General features: G+C 41.6%; 2 protein-coding genes across 5 annotated transcripts; one reads left to right on the top strand and one right to left on the bottom strand.

Annotated features, from left to right (window-relative positions):
• Nucleotides 1-68: 68 nt before the first annotated feature.
• On the bottom strand, nt 69-4,619 carry afg2b (AFG2 AAA ATPase homolog B). Of its 2 annotated transcripts, none has more exons than XM_062549804.1 (9): nt 4,488-4,619; nt 3,178-4,311; nt 2,884-3,069; nt 2,620-2,778; nt 2,213-2,422; nt 1,156-1,389; nt 878-1,012; nt 652-777; nt 69-308 (listed from the first exon to the last, which is right to left on the bottom strand). In XM_062549804.1, exons 2-9 carry the CDS (start codon nt 4,258-4,260, stop codon nt 171-173), a joined length of 2,271 nt encoding a protein of 756 aa, XP_062405788.1. In that variant the 5' UTR covers nt 4,261-4,311; nt 4,488-4,619; the 3' UTR covers nt 69-170. The 2 variants fall into 2 exon arrangements, with proteins under 2 accessions (XP_062405788.1, XP_062405789.1); XM_062549805.1 differs by having other exon boundaries at nt 3,178-4,270.
• A 1,005-nt stretch (nt 4,620-5,624) lies between these two features.
• On the top strand, nt 5,625-21,029 carry LOC134095631 (probable phospholipid-transporting ATPase IM). Of its 3 annotated transcripts, XM_062549267.1 has the most exons (30): nt 5,625-5,690; nt 5,895-5,920; nt 6,933-6,997; nt 7,332-7,428; nt 7,516-7,574; nt 8,235-8,348; nt 8,433-8,531; nt 8,795-8,856; nt 8,944-9,016; nt 9,779-9,849; nt 10,098-10,180; nt 10,258-10,416; nt 10,657-10,763; nt 11,737-11,933; nt 13,094-13,302; nt 13,397-13,440; nt 13,584-13,749; nt 14,091-14,279; nt 14,502-14,617; nt 15,582-15,746; nt 16,081-16,192; nt 16,541-16,646; nt 16,917-17,055; nt 17,215-17,398; nt 17,657-17,880; nt 18,028-18,111; nt 18,222-18,467; nt 18,650-18,776; nt 20,031-20,161; nt 20,291-21,029. In XM_062549267.1, exons 4-30 carry the CDS (start codon nt 7,347-7,349, stop codon nt 20,648-20,650), a joined length of 3,708 nt encoding a protein of 1,235 aa, XP_062405251.1. In that variant the 5' UTR covers nt 5,625-5,690; nt 5,895-5,920; nt 6,933-6,997; nt 7,332-7,346; the 3' UTR covers nt 20,651-21,029. The 3 variants fall into 3 exon arrangements, with proteins under 3 accessions (XP_062405251.1, XP_062405250.1, XP_062405252.1); XM_062549266.1 differs by having other exon boundaries at nt 5,638-5,920; XM_062549268.1 differs by having other exon boundaries at nt 5,658-5,920; nt 10,675-10,763.
• The last annotated feature ends 92 nt before the right edge of the window (nt 21,030-21,121 follow it).

Raw genomic sequence — 21,121 nt, 5'->3', positions numbered from 1 at the left:
TTAAATAGCGAGAAGATAGGACCACAATTAAACATTCACTGAATAAATCATCAGATCCAGTAAAGGTACACAATATACACATTTATTATAATGACCATAAAATATTTACACACACTTCATTTTTATTAAATATGTTTTTCACTTGAATATATCAGTCATAGGAACACCGGTCATGTAAAAAGGTGATGATAACTTTCTATTTGGAGAGGACTGAGGGAGGGCTTTACATTTTGTAAGGCTTTAACAAAGTATTTTTGCTGGATTCTGGAAGCGTCCATAGTCTGCTCATGAAGAGTCAAAAGAGCTGCCTGATAAAAGAAAAAATAAAGGAATCAAATTAGCACAGGAAAATGATTATATATCAAACAGTGCAGTTCTCCTTTCAAACATCAGTACAGTGTCAAATTTTTTTTTTAAGTATATTTTTTGGGGCTCTTTTTGCCTTCACAGTGAAGGGTGAGACAGGAAGGGTGAGACAGGAAGTAAGTGGGAGAGAGAGATGGGGTGGGACTGGGAAATGACCGCAGGCCGGACTCAAACCTGGGTCCCCGTGGGCACTCGGACCCGTATGTGGTATGAGCGCTGTAACCTGCTGCATCACAGCGCTCCCCTACAGTGTCAATTTCAAACTAATCTTGATATTCTCTTTACCTCTTTGCACAGATTCTCTAGATCAGCGCCAGAAAAGAGGGATGTTTGAGTCGCCAGCTCCTCCAAGGACACGTCTGAATCCAGGGGCATCTTTTCTGTGCAAAGCCTCAGTATGGCCAGTCGAGCCTAGCAGTAGGACAATTCCCATACAAATTAGTTTTCTCTTGTATGCTGTAACTATAAACTGTCTGAACTTTCTACAAGACTTCCATAACCATTTGTTTACCTCATAGTCAGGGGGTGGTACATAAATGATCCTATCAAGCCGGCCAGGGCGCATCAGGGCACTGTCCAAAGCATCAGGGCGATTTGTAGCAGCAACAATCATCACATCCTTGTTGCATACCTCATGGTACTCCATCTAAAAGACGCAAAGGATGCAATAAAGGCAACCGTTAGACATGCTTAGAGGCTGTGTTTGACGACCAATCTCAAAATTACACTCAGACTTCATGTCCTCCTCTGAAAGGCCTCTTTATGTTTTCCATGAAAAACTACACTGACCTGATGGTCCTGCTGGGACTCTGGATGCTCCTGGGACTCGCAGAGCATCATCCTCTGGGCGCCTCTCCTCTCCGCCGTCTTTAGGCCGACGCCGTCCAGCTCGGTCAGCAGCACTGACAGCACCTGGGCCTGGACGCTGTGGGGAGCTCGAGCGTCCCCTCTGGAGCCCAGCAGGGTGTCCACCTCATCCAGGAACACAATGGAGGGAGCACAGGCTCTTGCCTGACGGAACAGCTGTGAAGAACAAAAGCTTAATACTGAGCTGATTTCTAATTCAAGTCCAGAGTAGAACTGAACAAGAAAATCACAAGTTCATTTGAATTTCCATAATGACAAACTTGATGTGGCTGAACATCTTCAATCTCAAGTAGGCTGCTAATAAGGAAATATAATTGATATTTAGACAAGGTGAACTTCTCCCCACAGTGGAATGTAGAAGAGGGTGCTACCAGGAAGGGAAATCAAACATACCCAGCACCTAACCAGTTATTGATGTCATTGTGTTCATTGAGACATCTGTATTTTTTTCCACTAAGGATTAGCATAGAAGCAATGGTGAATGCTTGTTACAGACACTGTATCTTAAAGGGGAACTTGGCAACTATTTCAACTATTTCAACTTAATAAACCCTTTTAGAAATCATTTGGATGATTAAATGATCCGTTCCAGTGAAACTGGTGACTTTCCCCGCTTCCCCTAGCGTCCCAAGGCCGAAAACCAACCTTGCAACATTGGGACTTACCGTCCCGGTAAGAGAAGTGAGAAACAGGAAACTCGTTTCCAATCGTGTTTCTTTCCTTGTAACATCCACATTGTTTTGCTGAACTCATGCTAACCGTTTTGCTAGCTTGTGTGCTTTATCATTACTTTTTTCCACAGTTAATCACACTTTCTCCAGCAGAGGGGGAAATATACTGTAGCTAATCCTGCCAAGGGGGGTTTTAATATGAGACTCAAGTAATTACTCCAAATGTTAAATCTGAATATAGAAAATACATACATGCATTTCATACATCTGGCGGAAATACGGCTGAGCTGTAAGCGAATAAGACAAACCTGAGCCAAGGCCTTCTCCGAGTCTCCTACAAAGGGCGAGTAGAGGTCTGCCCCGTTGACAGACAGAAAGGCACAGTGCGAGGAGGAGGCGGCAGCTTTGACCAGCGTGGTCTTGGCACATCCTGGTGGGCCATAGAGAAGTATCCCTTTGGGGCGTGACAGGCCCAGTCTAATGAATGACTCTGGGTATTTCATGGGCCATTCAATACTCTAAAGAAAACAGAAAATGTGCATACTGTAAATGACACTGGCACAATGACAAAACCACATACTCACGATGATTCAACTTGAAATTCTGGAATTTAATATAACAAACTTTTCTGATTCATGCTTAATTCTAAACATCAAGAAGAATAAAAAATAATACATTTTATGAATGCTAAATCAAACAAATGAAGACTGAGCACCTGTTTTAACTTGAGTTTGACATCATCAAGCCCTCCTATCTGTTCCCAGGTGATTGGTTTGTAATCGGTCAGCCCAATACTGCTTCTTAAACAAGAAGGCTGTATTGTCTTCAGAGCGTCATGGAAGTGCTGCATTTCGATGGCTTTCACCTCTGTGTCCTTAGAACGTAGCATAAAAACACATAATGACTCAAACAATTAATATCCAATAAGTTTCAGCATGTGATATCAATATCCTTCTGTAAAACAGTTGGGTTCTCGTACCTCAGGCGAGCGGAGGATGGCCTGAAGAGCTGCCTCTCTGCAGAGAGCACTCAGGTCAGCCCCCACGTACCCAGTGGTCACTTCGGCCAGAGCGATCAGATCAACACTGCAAGAGATGGGCATCTTTTCACTCAGATACTCCAGGATTGCTTTTCTTTGTGTAAGGGTTGGAACACCAATGATGACCTGCAAAGAACACGAGGAAAGGTAAATGTTTGTCACCAAGTAAGTCATAATGGTCACTAAGTCATAATTTCACATATACCACTGTCATTCAATGATTTCTATTTCTACCTCTCTGTCGAATCGTCCAGGCCTCCTAAGGGCAGGATCCAGCGTGTCCGGCTGATTTGTTGCTCCGATGGTCACAAAGTGGTCTCTGCTGGCCATGCCGTCCATCAATGTCAGGAGCTGGGCCACCACTCTGTTCTCTGGCGCACTCGAGGAGCCTGCTCTCTTCGGACACAGGGAGTCTATCTCGTCGATGAACAGGACACAGGGTCCGTCTTCAGCCGCTTCCCGAGCCTGTTGGAACATGGCCCTCAGGTTCTCCTCGCTCTCCCCAGGCCTGGATCCAAGGACCACAGGCCCGTTGATTGTTATCAGAGAGGCACCCACCTCCTTCGCCACACTTCTCACTAGCATGGTCTTTCCTACACCTGGTGGTCCAACTAGCAGCACTCCTCTTGGGCACGAAACACCCAGCTTTCTTAGGGTGTTGGGATAAAAGAGAGGCAAATGAATGAGCTCTTTCAGCGAGGCATAGACATCCTCCATTCCACCCATTGATACCCTTGGAGATTCCTGGGCAATTCTTCTGTGATGCTCTGCAAGAGTGATGACAGCTGCTATCTCCAAACAGGTCCTCTCTGTGACAAGACCTGCCTTAGTGGAGCCGGAGTTTACGTTTTCAATGTGAATGCAGGTCAATTCAGTCTCAAAGGAATTGACAGAAATTATGTGCTTCTCATGCACATAAACACCACCGAGAATTTCCTTCACAATGTCATGAATTAAATGAGGGGGAACTCTTCTTTTAAACTCACTGCTTTTCACAACTACATTTAGTTTGATACGTTTCAGTTTCTGACAACTCAGAGGCCTAATATCTTCACAGTTAAAAGAATAGGGACTGTGTATTGGTCTGAAATTAGGTGTAACACATTTAGTATCAAACTGAAAATATCCCTCTGCCAGGTCAGTTCTTGGCCAAGCCGTGCATATGCATGCACCTCCGGGTGTAGATATAAGGACAGGTGAACCAATATTAAGTCTGAGGCTGGACATTAGGCTTGGACCGATTCGGCATCTTTGGGTGTTTATGTCTTGCGTGTCACAGGGTATCAACTGCAATTCCATACCCTTCGTAGCCATCATTTTTGCTTCGCTATGTAGGAGGCCAGAGGGATACACATGTAAAAATGCAATCTGGGAAAAAACAGCATAAGCTTTAACTGGTCATATAGACGTATGTCATTACTTATATTCGCAATGTCCTATCAAACAGATGACAACTAGCCAAAGTTACAGAAATATTTACACCGAGACAACTCCATGCCCGAACCGAAAGGTTTACTCGGTGTTTAGGAATAGTGACCTTTTACCTAATTGCGCTGACTATACACTCATGAAGTTATCATGTCCTGTTGCAAATATAGTTTTTCCAAGTACCATTCTGTAAGTAGTAACGTTGATAGGCTATCGTAAACACAACTGCACCGCCACATGTGTCTGATCCAAAGGCAGTAAGCGTAGCGCTATCAAGCAAACGCGTTGGTCAAATGAAACCCTTCTCTGCGTTTAAATGAAGAGAACAAACACATGTATTAACTTGCTGAATCATGAGTGAAGATGAAAAAAGAGCAATTAATATTGTTATAAGCTGCATGCATTGTACACAAGGTATATTTTGTAATCTCAAAAGGGAACATTTTGGCGCATTGTTTAGGATTCATGGTCGTCCAACGTATTAAGGTTCAGACATTAATGGCTGGTTCAGTGTTTTCTTTACGGTGAAAGTCCTTGGGCGCCATCGTGTGGACAAATAGGGAACAGCCTACTCGAGGAGTTTTAGCCTACTTGAGAACAATACAGGGAAAACTTTGCTTAATGCTGCGTTGCTTATGCTGCTTTACATGGGGAATTCATAAGACTAATCATTAGGACGATGCTTTTATTTCTTTCATTTTTTTAAAAAAAATCTATACTACATATTATGGCAATTAAAGTAATATTCTGAAATACAGTCTAGGTCTACAAATGGGTAGGCCTAGCTATTCTAGCCAAGGTATTATTTACAAGCACAGCTCTGCTGTGTTCACCTTCATTGTTTTAAATTCACATTGAACCTACAGCCTAGCTTTTAAAAACATGCAAACCTAGTCTACACACTAATTCCTCTGGCTCATTGTGAGACTGAAGAAATCTTGAGAGTGATGGGGTTTAAAAGTGTAGGTAGTTATAGCCTAGGTATTAATAAGCCATCCACCAGAAGACTTCCCAATATTTGGGAAAGATTCTTGAAAGATAGTCTTTTGAGTGAAGCTTGAATGGAGGACAATAGTTAAAAGACTCCAATCTCTCAAGACTCTTTCCAAAAGCTTGTCAAAGTCGGCTGATGTATGAGTAGCATTAGTTGAAAGGCCAAGTAACGTTAAGGTAAAATCTACCAAATGGATGATGCACTCATCGCTGCGGAAGAAGCCCTCTATTGCAACAGCGCGTGTAGAGGAAATTGCATCGTGGAGTCTTGACTAAATTACACCCAGGCAGCGTCTGTAATGCACTTTCAAATCCTAGAAGTTATGGTACGTAAAATGGTGTTTTCAGAAATTGTACGGATATTCAATAGCTTATTTATCGAGTAGTCAGGTATCCTTTGACTTCAAAACAACGGAAGCAATGATAACCCATTGACAGCCGCCAAGAAACACCCAAGGAAGATCAATCTTCACGGCTACTGATATTTCTCGATGCATGGATTAAGTCATTCAACATCTTTTGTATTATAGGTCCTGTAGATCCTACATCTCCAATGGTTTGTGAAACATTTTCTTAATTGTTGATTATGCTGTTTTTTTTGTCTCCAAATTTCTTTCTGTTGTTGTAGCTAGTTAAAAATGAAAACACAGAACAGCCTTTTTAGAAAGCGTATTTAATGATCCGTCTGATGTCCATTTTTCTGTCCCTAAACTTTACTTTTGCGGTTTACAAAAGCACAATAACTGTTGCCATTTGTTTACATTGTGAAGTGAGACAATTAATTAATCTGATCAATGTTTTTGAGCGATCACAATGGCATTTTTAAACTAATTGGGCTACAAGCACCACCGTGTAGCTTATAACCCAAGGGGTCAATAGCCTACTGCCAGGATGTAGGTTAAGCATGACCTGACATTCTCCTAATTTCACACCTTTCAGCTGATGTGCCCATTAGAAATGCCTTCTCTGTATTTCTCTCTCTCTGTCTGTGTGTGCATGTTTGACCATTTCCATTAGCCTACATTGCTTTGTATAATTTATGGCATAACACTCTGATCTGTGCCTTCTTGGTATTTCACATGCCCTAGCAGCCGTTATAATGATGATGAAACAAGCTTGAATGGTATACATTGTGTTCTGCACACAGGTTGTGCTCAAGAATGATATTATGCTTAATGCTCCCCAGACCACAGTATCTCACTATATTTCATGACAGGACTAGACGTAGCCCTGATACAACTTTCAAGGATGTCAAGAGACTAGCAAACCTCTACAAAAGAGACGGGTGGTGGTTTGAAAAGGGTGGTGGGCTTAGCCTACTTGCACGTCAGGAAACCCAAACAAAGTTGGTGGTGAAGACCACAACTTAGACTTGACTTTAAAGCTCAAAAAGAAGAATTTGTTTTAAGACAGTATTTTAATCAGTTAATGAAATCAATAATACCTCACTAATTGGATGACCAGGCTTTCATAGCTTGCATGTGAATCAGTTTCTTAGGTTTTGGTTACCAAAATGTGTTGAAAAAAGTGCAAAACTGGCTGATGCCCTCTCCTTGTGGTTTTCACAGTAGATGCATGCTCTGTGGTCAAGAGCTGCGTCAACACGTTTGTCTATCCATATCTGTGACAGAAGGTAAGATGGATTTATAAGTTGTAGGATGAAGATCTTAACTACTCCTCCTGTTAATTAACTCAACATTAGGTGATTAGCTAACAGTGGTTAATATTTTCTACATTTATGGCTAACTGAAGAAGTAGAGGCAACTTTACATGTACGTTTCTTTCCTTCTGGCATATTTTCTGATATAGCACATCTTAAAAAATGGTTGATAAAGATGTTTAATTCAGACCTCATCTTTGGACTGCCACTTTGGAATGACTAAGCTGAGAAGGCATTTTAAAAGAACAGTTAAGCTGTAGATATTTGATTCAGTTTTAATGCTGTAGCCTGTTTCCATGTGGTATAGATTACCTGAAGAGGCATGACCCATACGGAGAAGGGACCATGGAGATTTTGGCACCGTAGGACAAAATGGACATCCTGCAGGACCTCCCATGACCCAGGTATTGGTCAAGAGAAGGCCGTGCTCATTTTCATGTACTGTATAGTAAGATTGAATTTCTGTAGTAATGAAGTCACATTGTCTGCAGAGGAAGAGCGACGTGTTCGTGCACATGATCGGGAGTATAACGGAAAATTTATGTATGCTGTGAGTATGCAACTCTGCCTATACAAGTTCAATCACATGGTGACACAGTAGTTTCTTCCTGCTTTTTATTTGTACCAGTAACCTGCACTAACAGAACACAGCTGTATAGATGAGCAGACAGACAAAACGAGCTGTGAAGGTCAGAGAGATGTTAGGGAATTGTTGCCTCAGATACATTCCTGAAAACGGGGGGATATATGATCTGACAGGGGAATTGCTTCATTCTTATCCATGAATAGCACATGGCTAAGTGCCAAAGACACAACCTAAGTAATAAAAGCCTTTTCAGTGGTGGGGGGAGTTTTATACAGATTCTAGTATAGTGACAAGAAGTATAGTGCATACGTTTTGAATGGTGTTGTAATGAAATGTGAAAAAAGCCTTATTCTATTGCTTTTCATTTCATACTAACCACTAAATGTTCAGTTCACTGCATACCTCTCTCTCTCTATTATGTATTTAGAGTGTTTTGGGTGACAGTGTTAATCAGGAATAAAAACATCTGGTTGTAATTAAAGTCACTCTGTTTTATAATACATATTATTTCAAAATGTATTGGCCTGTTCATGTTTGTTACTGTGTGTGATGCATGTATCTGAAACACATTTGAACCCTCCCTATTAATGTGCACGTTGTTATCCATGTTTCCTTTCATTATAGGATAATCACATCAAAACATCCAAATACAACATTTTCACTTTCTTGCCCATAAATCTTTATGAGCAGTTTCAGCGTGTGGCCAACGCATACTTCTTATGTTTGCTCATCCTTCAGGTGGGTTGTGTGACTTTAGAGCGCTTGTGTCTTGTTATGACTGTGGCAGTTGAATGTGACCCCAGTTCCTCTGCTTGTTTCTAGCTGATTCCTCAGATCTCCTCCCTGTCTTGGTTCACTACCTGTGTGCCTCTGGCCCTCGTGCTCTTGGTCACAGCTGTAAAAGATGCCACAGATGATTATGTAGGTGGAGATGAGACGAAGAGATGAGAGGAGATTTTTCCCCTTTGGATTCACAATATGCTTCACACTTACAGTATAAGCATATACATGTTTATAATTGTTTCCCTATACCACAATGTGTCTGCACCTACAAGACATTGTAGGACTTCATATATGTTGCTGCTGAGTTTGGATTAAGGTTATAATTGCTATATGTTCTTAAATATTGTTTTGTTTTAATAGATTTACAAGTTGAATGATTCTTTGATTCTTCTTTGCTCTAGTTCCGCCACAGAAGTGATCGACAGGTGAATAACCGGCAATCTCAGGTGCTCATTGAGGGCAAGTAAGTGCAAAGTGCAACCTGTCAGTGGTTCTAAGTGGAAGTCGCCATATTGGTAAGGTGAAATGAGTGCTTTTGTTTTGTCTGCAGACTACAGTGGGAGAAATGGATGAATGTTCATGTTGGGGACATCATAAAGCTTGAGAACAACCAGTTTGTGGCTGTAAGTAATTGGCTACACATCCTTATGTGAATCCTAGTTCACTATCCATATTTGATCACTGTAATATATTGATATGACACTTAGATCACAGCACCAATGCTTCACACATTGATGTTGGCGAAGACATAAGTTCATTTAGAGACAGGGAAGACCTGGGAAGACCTGTCAGTATCAAACAGCTACATAACATAGCACTAATGCAACAAAATGTGCAGCATTGTAATGCAGCATTTGAACATGGTCATTGTTGTTGCCATGAGAGAAAAAACTGTACTTTTGTTTTCAAGGGACACCTTGTAAACATAGGGAACTAGATTTAGAATCAGGAAGCAGGCCCTCTTGATGATTGTGAGCGATGTGCTGTTGGGGTTAAGACGTGGGGAGGGAGAAGGAAACGAGAAGTTAGTTTGCAAAACTTGGCAATGACTTAAGCTGAATGTGTTAAATGCTCAGCGCTGAAGTCTCATGTGTTAAATACTCAGCACTTGTTCAGCTACAGTATATGTAATGTTCCCCATATATAGATTTCAATATGGTACAGAGTATTGAATAATATAGTATATACAGTGTGTGTATATATATATATATATATATATATATATGTATATATATATGTGTGTGTGTGTGTGTGTGTGTGTGTGTGTGTGTGTGTGTGTGTATATTGTGTGTGTATATATGTTTATTGATTAAAATGTTTACTATATTAAGGTTGTCTTGTGGATGCGAAATGTGGATGTTGTATCTTGATGCTGTTCTTTACAGGCCGATCTGCTGCTGCTATCGTCAAGTGAACCCAACGGACTGTGCTACATAGAGACAGCAGAGCTGGATGGGTAAGATAGTATAGCTGTAGATGTTCTAGGCCACGTTGTCTTATTTGTGTGTTTGTCTATTATTCCAATTCGTTATTTGTTAGTCCTGTTGTGTCCTATAGATTCAGAGCATATAGAGATTGACATTGAGCTGAATTGACATTGAGAATGAATAATTTTCTTGAAAGAAAAACGGCTATTATGTACATTTATTGTTTGAATAGTTTTTGAGTTTGCTAAGATTGTATCATTTTGTTTAATTTTTACAGTGAGACCAATTTGAAAGTGCGTCAGGCCTTACCAACTACCTCTGAACTTGATGCAAACATCAGTCAGCTAGCAGAATTTGATGGTATGTTTCTCACTGAAGAATAATGAAAAAGCTTTACAACTGGTGGATACCCTGGCTAATCCCATTCCTCTTTACAGGAGAGGTTGTTTGTGAGGCTCCCAATAATAGATTGGACCGCTTTACTGGGACTCTGACGTGGAAGGACAGCAAATACTCCTTGGACAACCACAGGTTACTGCTGAGGGGATGTATCCTCAGGAACACAGACTGGTGCTTTGGCATGGTCATATTTGCAGGTAGAATTAATACAGTGCAACACAATACAATAATACAATACAATACTAGTAATGGCATCCTGCTAGTGTCAGTGCTTAGTGAGTGCAAACATTCATGAGTTCTCAACACAGTATTGTGTCTGGAGTATTCTGAGGTAGTCTTATATATATATTAAATATATAAATAAATAGGCAGCATGTAAACATACTTAAACAAGGATTCACATGTATGAATGTATCTCACTCATTATGTTGAAGCAGAGATTTTAACTTTTCCAGGCCTTGAAACCAAGCTCATGCAAAACTGTGGAAAGACCAAGTTGAAGCGCACTAGCATTGACCAACTGATGAACACACTGGTCTTGTGGGTAAGTAATTTATTGTTTGTAAATTATTCTATTCTTTAAAAACATCATGTTTGAAAAACCTTAATGTGTAATATTTTATGAATGCCATCTATGGCAGTGGCTCTTAACTGGTCTTGCTTTGGGACCCACAAGTTCATTAAGTCACAACCTGTGCCGGTTCAGATCTCCATGGAGCCAAAAGCAAGATCTTGCTAAGGGGTCCTCCCTCCTAACTGAGCTCTGAGGACCAAAATGGAACATTTCGTTTCACAGTCGCACCTCACACCCCAGTGATACTAATGCAATCATCCTACCCCTTTTTGGATTACTATGGAAGTTGCCCAATATAGTTTCTTAAAAAAGAATTGTGTGTGAATCACCTTTACAAAAACGGAATATGCGGTTATATTTCTCAATTTCTGTGACGTACTCTGACTGGGGAGGGTAGGCAAGCAAGCTGCAGATAGGTCAGAGGATACACTTCCCTGTTAAGGTAAGATTTCATAGTGATGAAACATGCTGATGTTTGCCATTTCATTTGTGATGTCTTCAACTCCTTTTCAAAGTAGGCTACTTAACAGATTCATCTTTGACAGGGGTGCTTTGTTTCCATGGGGAATTTTCTCTCATAATTATGTCTATCATGACCTGTCACATAAACATTGTCACTGTGTGTCCATTGCAATGACTGATATACAAATAAAGTCTATCAAAGGTCAAATATTCTATTAGATCGGATAAGGTAGCATTTTAAATGTGCTATTTTCTTTTATTTATCTTTCTAACTACAAGCTCTTTTGGGTCCTGATTACCTTGTCAGGAGCCAAATCAAAAAGTGATCATGTTTTTTGAATGGATTTGCCTATAAGTAACGTGCCTGCAATTTATGAGGGGCTGTGAAGGGGCACATGGCGTGTAATTAGTTTAGGAGGATCTTGAATTTGTATGCACCAAGTTATAAATGTACTCTTTGCACTGTGTTTCATGTGATCAGATCTTTGGCCTGCTCCTGTGTTTGGGCATTACCTTATCTACCGGAAGTTCTTTTTGGGAGTACAAGGTTGGAAAGCACTTCCAGATTTATTTGCAATGGGTGCCAAATACGGACAGTGCAGTATTCTCTGGCTTCCTGACATTCTGGTCTTACATCATAATCCTGAACACTGTTGTGCCCATCTCTCTGTATGTTAGGTGAGTATTCATACGATTATAAAATGACCATAACCCAACTGGTCCCAACAAACACTCTACAGGCTGTCATTTCGAGGTATTTGAACTATGCCTTAAGAGCAGATATGAAAGTGTTAAGCAAACAACGTAGCAGAGAAAAGACAATCAAATATTGTGATTCCGAACACAGACAAAACATTTACTAGAACAGAGTTAGTTTGTGACTTGGTAGGCTTTTGTAATGTTTACGTGTAGGTGTGTGATTGTGTGTGTGTGTGTGTGTGTGTGTGTGTGTGTTTCCATGGACCTTTCTATAGTGAGTTACTGTCATTAGGTACCAGAGGTACTATACAGAAGTGCTCAGTGAGTGCCCAGAACTGTTGAAGTTGTACTTTAGAAAATGACAATCTATAATAATAAAACATTTAGTGACATATTTATATGACATGCCGGCATAAAATGGCTTTTTAATGGATGCATTTTCCCTGTGTCTGGGAAATCAATGTGCTCATATCCACTGAGGTCATAAAAGCTTTTGATAACGTTCTTTCAAAAGCTCCTAATTGATCTGCAGTGTTTTAGGCTGTAGGCTCTTTGCTTTGGCCTCATCTCAGGGGTGGTCACTTGAGACTTGTGTTTGGGATCTTTGCACAAATCTTGTACTATTCCCACAGTGCATGGCTGCTTTGTTTTCCACATCCAGTAGTATGTGGTCACTGTAGTAATATCAGTTACCATCATTTTTTGTGTAATCATCATTGGGGCATGAGGTGTTTTTTTCCCCTGATGCTGCATGCACTCTTTAAAAAAGTGTTTTGGGGTGCAGTATAGAACCACGCAGGCTTTAAGAATCATTTAGGGGTGCTGTGCTGTATATGAAGCTTGCAATATAACCATTTTTGGTTCTATATAGCACCTTTTCTTTCTAAGAGTGTACAGTGGATATATGTGGAGGTATATGTTGGCCCAGCAGCTAGTCTGGCTAATTTATATGTTGCCCAGACTGAAAGTCACTAACCTAAGTGCATGATAACATTGAACCCACTGTGTACAAACTAACATGGATGAAATGCAAAGGGGCACCAGCTTGTATACCGTAAGCAAAACCACCATCTTAAAACTCTCTAACCAAACTAAACTGATCTGATGCTGTTGTGTCCCCTCTGTGTCTCCACTCGCAGTATGGAGTTCATCCGCCTGTGGCAGAGCTACTTCATCAGCTGGGACATGGGGATGTACCACAGCGGGCAGGACATGCCCGCCGAGGCCCGCACCACCACCCTCACCGAGCAGCTGGGCCAGGTGGAGTACATCTTCTCCGACAAGACCGGCACCCTCACGCAGAACATCATGACCTTCAACAAGTGCTCCATCAGTGGGACAGTCTATGGTATCTAACGTAGAATATCAGAGCTGGCTATTGTGGTGGGATAAATGTTGTGTACTGGGTCTTATGCCATTCAATTCTATCTGTTTTAATGAAGGTGAGGTGTATGATGAGTATGGACATAAAGTTGAAATCACGGAGGTGAGTTCTCACTTTTAAGCAGCTGAGTCAACTGTCGTGATCATATTGTTTAGGGTGTTGCTCAGTTCACATATTTCACTGTGCGATAGTAGTATTGTGTATCCGGAAGCATGCTGCATCAGTTACATATGTTTCCTGTGCAGAGCACTCCTTGCGTGGACTTCTCCTTTAACCCTCTGAAGGATGCATATTTCCGTTTCCATGACGCTACGCTGGTGAAGGCAGTGCAAGATGGCGACGTGTCGGTCCAGGAGTTCTTCAGGCTTCTGGCGCTGTGCCACACGGTCATGCCAGAGCAGAAGGTGGAGGGTGAGAAGCAGCCAGAATACTGAGGAACATTCTCTCTGGGATTCTGAGAAGCCAGTGGCTCACTTAATTGCTGAACTTCTTGGAATTCTGGATCCTGAATAATGGATCCTTTTTTTTATCACTTAACACTTAACAGAAGTGAAAAAAAAGTGCATCACCATTGTGTTGCAGAGTTAACAAGTTACTCAGTTAGAAGACTTTACTTATGCCTCTGAACCTGTCTTCACATAATGTAAACATTCATGAAGTACATTAGCGGTAGCAAATGTATACAACGAGAGCCTATTATGAACCTCTTAGCCTGTGTCCTGACGTGCTCGGTGTGGATCATTCTTCTCTAGGGGAGCTGCTGTATCAAGCTCAGTCACCTGACGAGGGAGCGTTGGTCACAGCCGCCAGGAACTTTGGCTTCGTGTTCTATGACAGAACCCCGGAGACCATCACTGTGGTTGAAATGGGCGAGTCAATGCAATACCAGCTCCTTGCTATCCTGGACTTCAACAATGTGCGCAAAAGAATGAGTGTTATAGGTATGATGCCTAACAGTTTTACAGTTATTTGGAATGTCCTTGAACATCTAATACACTACACATGCGTTTTGAGTTGTTTTTTACACAGTGACATATTATGGAGCTGCTAACACATTATGAAGGACAAATCTTTGTTTTAGTTTTGTTTCATGGAAACAGTTACGCTGCACATGAGTTTAGAATACTTCTTCTCTGTCTCCTGTTTTTATTGTGTTGATGTAGTGGAGACCCCAGATGGCGGGATAAAGCTGTACTGTAAGGGTGCCGACACCATTTTGTTTGAGAGGCTGAATTCATCAAATGAAGACCTTAAATGCATCACATCAGAGCACCTTAATGTAGGTCGTATCCTGTTTTAGTGTGTGTGTGTGTGTGTGTGTGTGTGTGTGTGTGTGTGTGTGTGTGTGTGTGTGTGTGGTGGTTTGGTTGGTTCTTTTGCTTCAGTTGTTATCCCAAATTTTCTTTTGATAATACTCATCTTGTCTCTTAGAACAAAGGTAACTGTTCATTCCCACCCCTTACAGTTACCAGCCATTTACTTATCATTTCATCCACCAGACTCAAACATATCACAGTACTGCTAGACTACTTTTCTCTGATGTCAAATGTAATATTTCTTTTTCTTGACCTGAGGAATTAATTTAAACCAGGATTCTTCAGCCAAAGGAAAATGAATGTGTCTAGAGCTGGCACTCTGAACGTATATTAAAAATGTCACAACATATGCCTAGGACATATTTGACAGGGTTATTACTTCTGACATATTTATTAATAGTGTGTCAGAGAATGGAGACTAATGAGTTTGAGAGCCAAACACCTTGGAACATTTATAATCCAAGTCAACCAGGGACTGGAGGAGGCTTTATGGAAGATCTTTATTAAAGGCATGCAAGGCCGGCGTCTCTCAGTCTCAGTCATGCAGCAGGAAAAAAGATTAGTTGCTGTTTACAGTTGAGCAGCAAACATATAGATTCTTCTCCATAACCAGATACCAGAACCAGATTATCTTTGATTATCCCAGTGAAATGTTCTTGAAGACTGTTCTGTTTGTGATTTGCGGTTTGTTAGTGATTTTTGATTTTGATGGTAAACAGGCTTGTATTGGCCAGTGTGTGAAATCTCCTATAGCGCGAGGAAGATGACATCACCACCTGCTCAGTTCCATATCAAACTTATAGTAAACCAATAATGAATCATGAAATACACAGATGAAACATAATTTCAGCCAATTAGCTGATGATGTCATTGTTATAAAGACTTTATATGATTTGTAATAAGTTTGTTTACATACTGTTCCCTCAGCTGTTTGCTGGAGAAGGTCTGAGAACCCTTGTTCTGGCCTACAAAGACCTGGATAGAGCTTCCTTTGAGGAGTGGGCAAAGAGGCTTCACACTGCTAGCACTGCCCTCGAGGACAGGGAACAACGTGTTGATGCGCTATATGAAGAGATTGAAAGGGATCTGATAGTATGCATTTTCCCTTTACTTTCACTAATTCTAAAAATAAACATGATCACTCATGAAACATGTAAATTATATTCAGACATGGCAAGACATACATCGGCTTTATTTTCAACACTCACTTTCTGATTTGCTTAACATTCATGTCCACTTTAATCATATAGTGCCAATAAGTTAGCTTTCTTAGTTTTATACATTTCCATGGATTCAAATGGATTCTATGGATACATTTTCTAGTGTCATCAGTATAGGAGGTATTTTGATTCAAATTCTTTGAATTAATTATTTGAATTATTTAAAAAAAAAATAGCATGGATATTTTTTATTATTGTCTCTTTAGCTCCTTGGGGCCACTGCAATAGAGGACAAACTGCAGGAAGGTGTGGCCGAGACTCTTGTTGCTCTGAGCTTGGCAAACATCAAAATCTGGATTCTTACTGGAGACAAACTGGGTATATTGTACTGTACTTGAAATGAGATGTTACCTAACTATTCTCAACAGCTGATCCTGAGGGTGTATTGAGGTAATACTGTATGTCAGAGACCTTTAATGGTCTAAGCGTAAAATCTGAAGCGTGATGTGCATATTCAAATGACAACTGGTGAACTTGTGTCACGCTTGCCGCCACAATGTATTGGGTGGAAGATACAGACCTTTTACTGCTTGACATAATTACGTGTAAATTGCTCATGTGAAATGACTGAATTACTTCACAGTGTAAGCTTTTATAAAAATGAATATTTAGATTTTTCGATTTTCCGAGAATTTCAGCAATATTTTTCTTCTTGTGTCATTGCAGAGACAGCCATGAATGTAGCTTACTCTTGTAACATGCTTAGAGATGACATGAGTGAAGTCTTCATCATCTCTGGTCCCACAGCTGTGGAGGTCCAAAAGCAGCTCAGGTAAAGAGAGAGAGAGAGAGAGAGAGAGAGAGAGAGAGAGAGAGAGAGAGAGAGAGAGAGCGTTCTGTGCTTTTGTGATTCTACTGTGTTATCTGTAACACTAGCTGTGGCAACATTGTACCCAAACAGTCATTCTAATACAGCTCCTTTGAATTTGAATTTGAGAGAGAGAGAGAGAAAGAGAGAGAGAGAGAGAGAGAGAGAGAGACACACTCTGTTTTAGTGCTCCACTTTCTCCTATTTACCTTAAAACCCCTTTAATTTTTGAAGGAACGCCAAAGATCACATTGGCGGATCACTGACACGCAGTTCCAAACCTCTGGACCAAGATTGCATGCCCACAAATGACTGTGTGTTTGAAGAGACCATGAATGCAGAGTATGCACTTGTCATCAGTGGCCCTTGCCTGGTAAGCCTGACATTGTGTTGTGTAAAAATGCAAATCTTTATTTATATAGTATATTGACAATTTAAGGTGAGAGATGACAGATATTTGAGTGTTTTGTTTTGAAGTCCAAGACGAGAGATAAGAGTGTTGTTTGACAGCGTGTTCTGCTGTGCTCCACAGGCTTATGCACTGGACGCAGAGTTGCAGCACCTCCTGCTGGACACAGCCTGCTTGTGCAAAACAGTCATCTGCTGCCGGGTTACCCCCCTACAGAAGGCTCAGGTGGTGGAGCTGGTGAAGAAACACAAGCAGGCCGTCACCTTGGCAATAGGGGATGGTGCCAATGATGTCAGCATGATCAAAAGTAGGATTCTAATGACAGTTCTAAACTCAATCACTCTCTCTCTCTCTCTGCTTGTGTGGTCCAGAGCCACTGCCATTATTTGTACATTAATTGCGCAAATCACCTTCACTTAGTCTCTTCTCCCATGCTCTATGTGCCGACATGCCTGGAAATCAGTGAATGCACTGTGCGTAATATGTACAATGTGTGTAATGTAATGACTGAATGGGATGCCTGCTGTTTCCTGTCTACGCCTATATTGCATGCTGCTCTCCACAGCGGCCCACATCGGCGTGGGCATCAGTGGGGAGGAGGGCAGGCAGGCGGTCCTGGTGGCGGACTACTCCTTCGCCCAGTTCTGCTTCCTACAGCGCCTCCTACTGGTGCATGGCCGCTGGTCCTACCACCGCATGTGCAAATTCCTGCGCTACTTCTTCTACAAGAACTTTGCCTTCACCCTGGTGCACGTCTGGTTCGCCTTCTTCTGTGGTTTCTCTGCGCAGGTGAGAACAGTTTTGGTGTGGTGATGTGGAGTACACATGCAGATGGGCTGCTTGTACCCATGTTAGAATGATGCAAAATGAACCTTGACTAGTCAGACAGCCTAATATTATGAAATGACACTGTCTTTCAACCCTTGCTCTTAACAGACCATATATGATCAGTGGTTCATCACTCTCTTCAATGTCACATACACATCGCTGCCAGTTCTAGCATTGGGTCTGTTTGATCAGGTAAACACTCCTGATTTCTCGTTTACCCCTTAATGTGGTTCATGTGTATGGTTTCATAACTCCATATTATGTTTATGTATCTGTGGCATGGGTGATTTATCTTCGGCCAGGACGTGAGTGAGCAGAACAGCCTGGGGAACCCGAAGCTCTACGAGCCGGGTCAGCAACGGCAGCTCTTCAACAAGCGCCAGTTCCTGCTGTGCTCCCTGAACGGCATCGGCACGTCTCTCGCGCTGTTCTTCATGCCGTACTGCACCCTCGCCTACTCTCTGAAGGAGGACGGCACCACCACTACCGACTATCAGTCTTTTGCCGTCATCATCTCCACCTCACTGATCATCGTGGTGAGCATTCAGGTAAGGGTGTGAAGAATCACACTGTTGAAGTCTGAAGAACTAACAATAACAAAACAATGTTAAGATGCAGAAAGGATACTTTTAAGTATTAAGTTATGAAGTATTTTTATATATTTAAGCTTCAAGTTCAGGTTGTAATAAATTCAGTAAGTAAAACACCTTACTCTTGTTCAACTCAACAGATTGGACTTGATACAAATTACTGGACACGAATAAATCATTGGTGTATCTGGGGGAGTGTGGCCATGTACTTCCTCATATTGTTTGTCCCATTCAGAAGTGAATTCCCAAAGTATTTCCCCTTTTTTGGTAAGTTTCATTTATGACAGCCTTTCAGTCAGGAAAGAATGAAACATATGAATATTTTTTTCAGAATCTTTTTGCAAAGTGCTACCAAGGTGCAAAGCGTTTTTGGTCCCATTGAGACCATCATCAGCATGGGCAACATTGGTATATGAGTTCATTCTTGATTGAGGGATTAGACTAGCCTGACCAGATTTCTAGGCTAGGATTATGCTAGAAGTATACTCGACGCGCCCGACCTGTCGCGCGACAATGTGACGTCAAAATGACGTAATTTCCTGTGTCGCTAGCCACATTTCAGCCGCGCGCCGACCTGTCGCGCACCGAACATTTGATATCAACCGCGCGCGCCAACCTCGCACGACAACTAGGAAGAGATTGAAGCCAAGCTCACGGAGCCAGTGTCCTTATACAGTCATCAACCACATAAACCACATTCAGGCATTATCATATAGCCTATCCAACATCTTAAATAAGCCCATTCATTTTTAAAACGACTGTAGTCATGAAGTTTGAATAATAGTAAGTTTGAAAAGTGGGAAGTTAACTTGGCTAGGCTGCAGCGAGAGTTGCCGTTTGGATGACTGATTTGTTTACAGTCGTGAACTACGTTGGATAAGTTAACGAAGTTACCAGTGAGAGTTGCAACAGGAGGATATTAGGGGGAAATGACTAGGACCGAGGCACATAAGTATTCCAGCAAAAGGTAAGGAAGAGATTTATTTTCAACCAAAGGATATCTGCTAGACCTAAAAAATATATATATATATCTTTCCATTTAGGGAGATTACACAAGCTCATCTCATAAACGAGATGGTAGGCTAATCCTTCAGTTGTGCAAGCTAAGTCTGAAATATCAGCAAAGAAGCTAGTTGCTACTGCCATTAACTGGATAGGCCTACCGTGCCTCCGTTCAGGAGAATACTGCAAATTGTGTCGCGACTACCACGCGCAAGTATACATGGTTACAACGTTCCCCGTGACGTCAACATGTCGCACGACAAGTCGGGTGCGTGAACTGTACCGGGGCCTTTAGACTATTGAAACTAGCGCATCCGCCAGGCCTGGAGTTGGCACAATACCCTGCTTGCCACATATTAATAGTTAAAATGGATAATAATTAAATGTCATTGTTAAATTGCATACATCAGTGTCTTACTCTGGAATGCCATAAATAACTAAACAAGCTTCTCTGTGGTCATTTATGTCCACTGTGAAGTTCAGTGTTAAATGCATCTTTAATGCAACCACTCTGTGCAGGAACTGCGCGCAACTGCCTGAGCTGCTGGACTGCCTGGCTGGTCATTATTCTCACCACTGTCACGTGTATAATGCCTGGAGTAGCATTTCGATTTGTACAAAGAGAACGTTGTCCAACTCTAACTGAAAAGGTAAGGTATGGAAGTTGTTAACAAGCGCAGCAATGTTTAAGTACAATATGTATTTCCATTCTATGTGCAATTATATGGGGCTGGGAAATGGAAGTAGGCCAGCGGTTGATACACATTTCTTTTGCTCAGCTCCGCTATCTGCAGGTGAGCAAGAAGCAGGATCCACTAACGCAGAGTCGACGGCTGGCGCGCAGGGCCAGCAGGCGGTCAGCCTACGCCTTCTCTCACCAGGAGGGCTTTGGCGAGCTCATCACCTCTGGGAGGAACATGAAGAGCTCGATAGCGCCCCCTCAAGGGAAGCTTCAGAGCACCAGCTGGGTGGAGAACATGCTGAAGAGGATTAGCGAGCAGAGCATGAGGATAGGCTCTCCCAGCCCGAAAATCACTGCGAGAAACATTGCCATTAGGGTTAGAGACACTATCAGACCACAAAGAGAGCCGAGTGCTTTGAACGAAAGTGTGACAGATACAATGATGCCGGTCGTGTAAGGTCACGGAACAACCACGGAGACTCCCCATAGTTCGTGTTTCTATTCTCAGGTGACAAATAGGCTATCATCATGGTTATGGAGCAGTTGCTCACCTGTGGGACAAGCCATTGCGGTCCAAAGCCTATCCTATTTAAAATGGACATTGGTTGAGAGTTGTCAAGTTAAATGGGTTATTTAAAGTTTTACTGGAAAGCAGAACTTCTCTATTTACGTCTGGCCATATGATTTTCTAAATCCCATGACAATTAGGCTACAAATGGCATGGGCTACATTTCTGGATGCCTGGCAAGAACAGATTTTTTTAAACGCACGACAGCATGTTTTTTTTGTTGTTTTTTTTGTAATAAGTTATTAAAGATCCGTTTTTCTATACGAAATGATTGCCTTGTGTCTTTTGCATTTCATCCCAACACACAGAATAGGCCTACTGTCTATTGGACTATGCAGTAATTCTTTAAATGCACGTTAA

This window comes from Sardina pilchardus, chromosome 11 (genome assembly GCF_963854185.1).
Source record: "Sardina pilchardus chromosome 11, fSarPil1.1, whole genome shotgun sequence".
NCBI classification, from domain to species: Eukaryota; Metazoa; Chordata; class Actinopteri; order Clupeiformes; family Clupeidae; genus Sardina; species Sardina pilchardus.
This window is presented reverse-complemented; position numbering and strand designations above follow the sequence as displayed.

What these genes read in the sequence shown, in the direction of transcription:
- afg2b (XM_062549804.1), bottom strand. Translation starts at nt 4,260, where the DNA reads ATGATGGCTACGAAGGGTATGGAATTGCAGTTGATACCCTGTGACACG. An exon ending in CTGGACGATTCGACAGAGAG is followed by an intron (nt 3,070 to 3,177) that starts GTAGAAATAGAA and finishes TGTTCTTTGCAG; the next exon opens with GTCATCATTGGTGTTCCAAC. An exon ending in CCATCCTCCGCTCGCCTGAG is followed by an intron (nt 2,779 to 2,883) that starts GTACGAGAACCC and finishes CTACGTTCTAAG; the next exon opens with GACACAGAGGTGAAAGCCAT.
- LOC134095631 (XM_062549267.1), top strand. Translation starts at nt 7,347, where the DNA reads ATGACCCATACGGAGAAGGGACCATGGAGATTTTGGCACCGTAGGACA. An exon ending in ACGGAAAATTTATGTATGCT is followed by an intron (nt 7,575 to 8,234) that starts GTGAGTATGCAA and finishes CTTTCATTATAG; the next exon opens with GATAATCACATCAAAACATC. An exon ending in CAAAAGAATGAGTGTTATAG is followed by an intron (nt 14,280 to 14,501) that starts GTATGATGCCTA and finishes GTGTTGATGTAG; the next exon opens with TGGAGACCCCAGATGGCGGG.